The 5,674-nt window shown below is 39.3% G+C and overlaps 1 protein-coding gene across 1 annotated transcript in view; it reads left to right on the forward strand.

Moving 5' to 3' along the window:
- The first annotated feature begins 234 nt into the window (after positions 1 to 234).
- The window catches only part of LIMS2 (LIM and senescent cell antigen-like domains 2), a 24,772-nt gene continuing 19,332 nt past the window's right edge, over positions 235 to 5,674 (forward strand). The window contains exon 1 of the mRNA XM_010132961.1: positions 235 to 311. Within this exon, the coding sequence (XP_010131263.1) occupies positions 235 to 311 (77 nt within the window). The remainder of the gene's footprint in view (positions 312 to 5,674) is intronic.

A 5,674-nucleotide genomic window follows, 5' to 3' on the forward strand; every position in this document is an offset into this window, starting at 1 on the left:
TTAGGTAATTACAAGTGGAATGCAGGAAAGACATTGTCTGGTCTTGAAGCCTATAGCAGAATGGCAGATGAATTGTAAGAAACAATGCTCAAGCTGGGGTCTATGCATCCTGCTTTAGCTCTTCTAAAACATAAAGGCAACTCCCAAAAGGAAGGTGACTCATGGAATATCAACGTTGCTAGCTTTCGCTCCGGTTGTCTCTTGGCATTCCCCTTCACAGTGGCATTGGGCGCTATGGCTGGCCTGAGACTTCGGGGGCTGGCATCCTCCAAACTGTACCAACGCCGGCAGGATCGGCTAAGTGGCACAGGGTCGCTCCTGAGCAACAAGACAGATACAGCAGCTGGGATACATGGGTATGTCTCGGAGATAAAGGGAACGGTGGTGTTGAAGCATTTTCCAGGATTTGATAGATGTTCATTTTTGGTGGTGGGGCTTTTTTATTTAAAGCAGTGATTGTCTGCACGCAACCATGGGGGATGAAGTCTATTTATTTTCATTTCCAAGTAGATTACAAAGGAAAGGACTTTCCTGATGAGAAAGCTTTCGGTTTTTAACAATAACAGGAAAACAACAATGGAGAGCCTTTCCTGTTTCAAAGTAAGTTGTGTACTAGACTGTTCAGAACTAACGTGAGTGCTAGTGTTGTTCATGGTGAGGTATTTAGGCACTGTGGGACTAAAGAAAAGTTGAAATGCAGTAATTTTTCAAAACGTTGATAAAATTCTATTGTTCCTTGATTTGAAGGGCTCAGCAGTCCATTTCTTCACCTATATTGTTAAGAGCAAGCTGGTTGATTTTAGTTTTTGTAAATAACTCTGGTCCAGCAGAAAATGAGTCTTTGAGTGTAGCTGCTTCTTGAGATTATTTAGAACACATTGACCAAAGCTTTTTAAATCTGCCCAGACAGTTCCATTGCTTGATTTGATGGTGGCTTTTACTGTGCTTCAGATTAAAATTTGACATTATGTATTTTCTTTGAAGATAGTTTTGGGCAGGAGAGAAATTAACAGGAATTAAATAAAACTTTAGTTTCTTGCATTTTGGGAGAACTGCGAGCTGCATCAACAATAGGGGATAAGAAGTCTGTGTGAGTGGAAAGAGCAGTGAGCTTGCAGGAAGGGAGATTTTTTTTCTAGCAGTTAGAAGTTTTGAATATCAGTAGGCAATAGACCTGATGCTTACCTGTAATCAAGCAATTTGCTTGAACTGTGGATCTCTCACTAGAACCCTACTTTGCCCAATATTTTCCTTTTAGCCTATAGCTATTAGTTAGTAAATTTTCAGTTTTACCTACACAAAGTTGTGGGTGCGAATGTATGAGATTTAGTGAGGAGAGTGAGAAGGTAATGAAAGACATGGTGATACCACTGAGTGGAGAGGATGCTGTTCAGGAAGGGTGAGATGCATAGAAAGGACCTCTGAGAGAAAAGAAAGTAAGCAAACATGAAACAAGCATGAACTGAAGGCAGGAAGGTTGAGGAGATAAAGGCCCAGACCTAGTCATCTCACACTGTATTTCGTTGTAACCTGTAAGAACCTTCCAGATAGGAGGTGAAGGCATGGTATTTTTTCCCTTGACTTCCAATTATTATTTCTAATGATTTCTTTTTCCGAGTTTGTAAATATGACAGAGATTTTTCTAGCCTTGATTTTTTTTTTTAATTAAAATTTAAAACTGTCGAGTAGATGTGCTTAATCTGCTACGCAGAAAGAATGCCCTTTTCTGAACTGCATGATCATTGTACTCTGTGATACACTAGTATGGTTTTGCAGGAGAACAAGATGAGTTCTGGTTTGCCTTCTCTGTCAGCTAAATTTCAGGAGCTGCAGCTTTGTGTCTGGAAAATGTTTATCTGTGTGAGATCTCACTTTTTAAACCTGTGCTATTAATTGTGCTGTGTGAGGCTGCTAGAAGGGGTGATCTGGACAGCAGTGGCATAGCAACGCTGGCAGTAATGGTTATCCAAATGTCCTGCACTGGTCTTGGGCGTAGTAGTCGAGGAAGAGTGGAGCAGGGCAGGGAGCTCGCTCAAGCCAGCCCAACAAGGACTACGGCAATATGGTGCTAGGTAGGGGAATGCTCAGGGCCTGATACTGCGCAGTGTTGAAGGAGAGAGGCTGTGATTCTGTTGCAGTGGTGTCAATATGGAGCAAGGCAGACCATGCTTGCATATAAACTATGCTGACAGAAGTTTTAATAAGGTTAGGCAGGTTTGGAAGAAATAATTTTTGCAACTGGCAGAGTGATTTAGGGGGAAATGTCTAGATAGGTAAATTGAATACATTTTTCACATCATAGCTCTTGAAATGAAGCTAGCATAAAGCCGCATGTTTTGGTTTTACTGAGCAGAGGACAGTGCTGCAGATTATAATCTGTTGGGAATTTTGTCTCCTGGATTATTTGTATTTTTTTCCACAGTTTTTGAACTTCTGATAATGTTTGCTTCTCCCTCCTGATAGGTCCTGATAGCTTATGTCCTTACTTCAGGCAACTGAGAGTAATTCAAAAGAAGGGTTGCTGGTAGCGGATAATTCATGAACACATTTGGGAGTGATCTGTCTTAACAATACTGGTAAACAAACACCACTTTTTAGCTCCTTTGAGATAATGGAAGTGAAGAAGAGAGAGATTAAATGTGTATAAGAAGTTAGTTATCAAATAGACATTGTGGGTGAAGTGGTACGTGCTTGATAATAAAAGGATGCTTTTGCTGTGCAAGAGGAATAATCTGTTTAAAACCTGTGCTTTTCTTTATATTGTTGACGTTTCCCTGGGCTGAGTGAACACTACTAAATGTGTCTTTTGAAGAAATTGGCCGTGGTTTACTGGAATTAAGTATTGCATTGCATTGAGCAGGACTACTAAGTACCCGGTACGTAGGATTTTTCTCTGTGTGAATACCAACAGACTGTCCTTACTGCTGGACTCAAACGTCTACCTGATTGTGGCTTCCCCTGCAGGCAAACCATAGGGGCATTGTATTCTTTCTCAGCTGAAAACTGTGAAGGAGTGGATTTTGCTTTTTTTAAGCCCCTGGCTTTTACCTAAACAGCAGATTTTATTAACAGCAAATTGCTGATGCTGGTAGGTGAAGGAGAGATGAGGAACCATAAAGATTTTTTTTCCATATAGTGATCATAGATTGCATTTATATGTTTTTCTTAATTTTGGTTATCCCTGCGTAGTAAATAAGAACAAAAAAATGTTTATTTCATTGAGAGATTGGGTGCTGCATGGTTGAGGAAGATATGCTGAGAGAAACGCTATTAATTTCTTATTTGGCCAGCTGATAAAATATTTAAATAGGGAATTAACTGAAAACAAAATGCAAGCAGAAGGAGAAATGCTGAAAATGTTAAGCTGTGCATGTAGTTTTATCAAAGGCACAACAAATCATACACTGAACAAACGGGAATTTTTTTTTCTTCCAACATTTTGCGTCAAGTGTATTAATAAACTTAAAGAAGTTAAATCAGTTTGGGAATGTTGTCCAGATAAAAAGTCACTTGCAGTGAAGAGGTTTTGGAAGAATAGTAAGGGTAGTTGAGGGGTGTTTTTCAGCAGAAGTTCATGAACTGATACTCTTCCTCTTTCTTTTATATTAGTCATTATCTGTGAAATGAATCATGAAGTCTGGTATTGTCCTGGCAATTTTTTGTTGTTGTTGTTGTTTTTGTCAACATCAAGGACTTAAAGCCACAAATCCTGAACAGTGCTGTGGGAGTGAGAAGAAGCCCCTCTCCTGGAGTGCTCTTTTATCTTAGCTACTGGCATCTATGATATGCACAAACGGTAACAGCTTTCTAGGTTTTTGACTTTTCGCTATCCTAGGCATCTGTGTATGCATACACATTAGAAACGACCATTGTAACTGTTACCATATTGTGATACCGTCTGTATACACTGGTTTCTACTGTAGACAGACTGAGTAGGGAATACCTTTCTAGGATTCCCTAGCACAGGTATGGTGCTTGTCTGCTGAGGTTTGGACAATGCCCTGGGCTCTTGTATCTTGAAATGTCTTCCTTTCTTTTTGTAGTATCCATAAGGATTTTGGTCATCTCTATATTAAAGTAATTCTTCATTCAGCATTGTGATGAAGGTGAACTCTGACACTAAAACCAAAAAGCTTTTGAGATCAGCTAAAGAAAACTTGATTTTTTTGACTGGGCTTTTCTGACAGAAGTGCTCCTTGCACCTGGAATTTTTTTGTTGGACCTGACAGAGTCTGAGACTGTTCCTCTCTTCTCCTGATTATCTAGTTGTCTGGTTCATTTTGTCTTGCATCCGTGTTTAAGATTTTGAATTCTACTAATGTGAAGGCTGGAGCTTCTGTTCTGCTCTCTTAGTAGTGCAAGTATTAGATTTTCTTTTTTATTCTTAACCTATCACCAGTGCCAGATCCCTGTCGTTTGGTTGGGTTTTTTTTTCCTGTAGTAATACAGATCCAATTTCCTGAAACTGTATGAGAATATGATATGAAAATGTCATTTGCTAGCCCGAATATATATGAAACCAGTGTTTTTGGAAGATAGATCCATATTTACTTTAGTATATAAGAAGGTAAAATGCTTTCAAATCTTTCTATAGCACCTGTACCAGTACCACACAGTGGATCTCCCAATTAACTTCCACTTCTTATAGAGAAGTTTTTCTTTTTTCTTTTTTTTTCTAATGTGAGAGCAATGGTGATACTTTATAATAAATCCTTCTGAGAATTCAAAGCATGAGAAACTCACACCTAATTTTAATGGTAAATAACTAATTTCTGTACATTTAGGTACTTTGACAAAGGTGATTTGTTAAAGATACAGCACGTAATGGTGAAAAATTGGAAAAAGCATTGTCTGAGCATGGGTATTTTTTGGGTTTGCACAGGACATGATAACTTCAGGATGTTGAGCTCATCCTGTTTTAATAGCCTTTCCTGTCTTTGTGTCACTGGTTTATTGTTAAAACAGAGGAAGATTCTGTATTTTGCTGAATTGCAAAAAATCAGTGAGCAAACAGAATACAGGAAGCAGTCCATAATAGGACTGTCCTTTGTGGGAAAGATTCAGACCTAAATATCTTAAGACTGACACAGCAAGTCAAACTTTTGTAGTCACTCTTGTCACCACCATCAAAAGGATGATTTTGGTGCTCCTCTCCCTTTCCCCATGCTGCTGGCAGGAGTGTTTTTGCAGCAATGTAGTAAACTGAGTCATAAAACTGCTCTGAATTAGAGCTGTCCTCCCTCCCCCTTCCAGCCTTGGTTAATGTTAACCTTGAGCTAGCTGAATAAATACTTGGTTTTACACAAGGAAGGGGGCACACAGAGTTATGTGGCTGAGGGAAATTAAGAAACTATGGCATACATGAAAGTAAAACTTTTGAGTGAATGCAGTCATACTTTGAGGGTAGTGCTAATGTTACAAATTTTAGCTTGAGGGTAAAAAAAGAAAAGAAAAGGTCTTAGGTAAAAATGGATGCAAATTTATGAATTAAAAGAGAGCAGAAAGGCAAAACTCAGACTGCGTTTATCAAAGAGCCACAGCTGCTGTTTTATATTACAGGAGACACATTGGTCGGGAGCTGATGTGTGATTTGGTTGTCTCCTGTATGGCTCTCCCCTCACCTCCAGGACTGCCGTTCTTGGCAGGCCCTGGCCGCCCTATAACCCGGTCTCTG

Source organism: Buceros rhinoceros, unplaced genomic scaffold, assembly GCF_000710305.1.
Source record: "Buceros rhinoceros silvestris isolate BGI_N320 unplaced genomic scaffold, ASM71030v1 scaffold16463, whole genome shotgun sequence".
NCBI lineage: Eukaryota > Metazoa > Chordata > Aves > Bucerotiformes > Bucerotidae > Buceros > Buceros rhinoceros.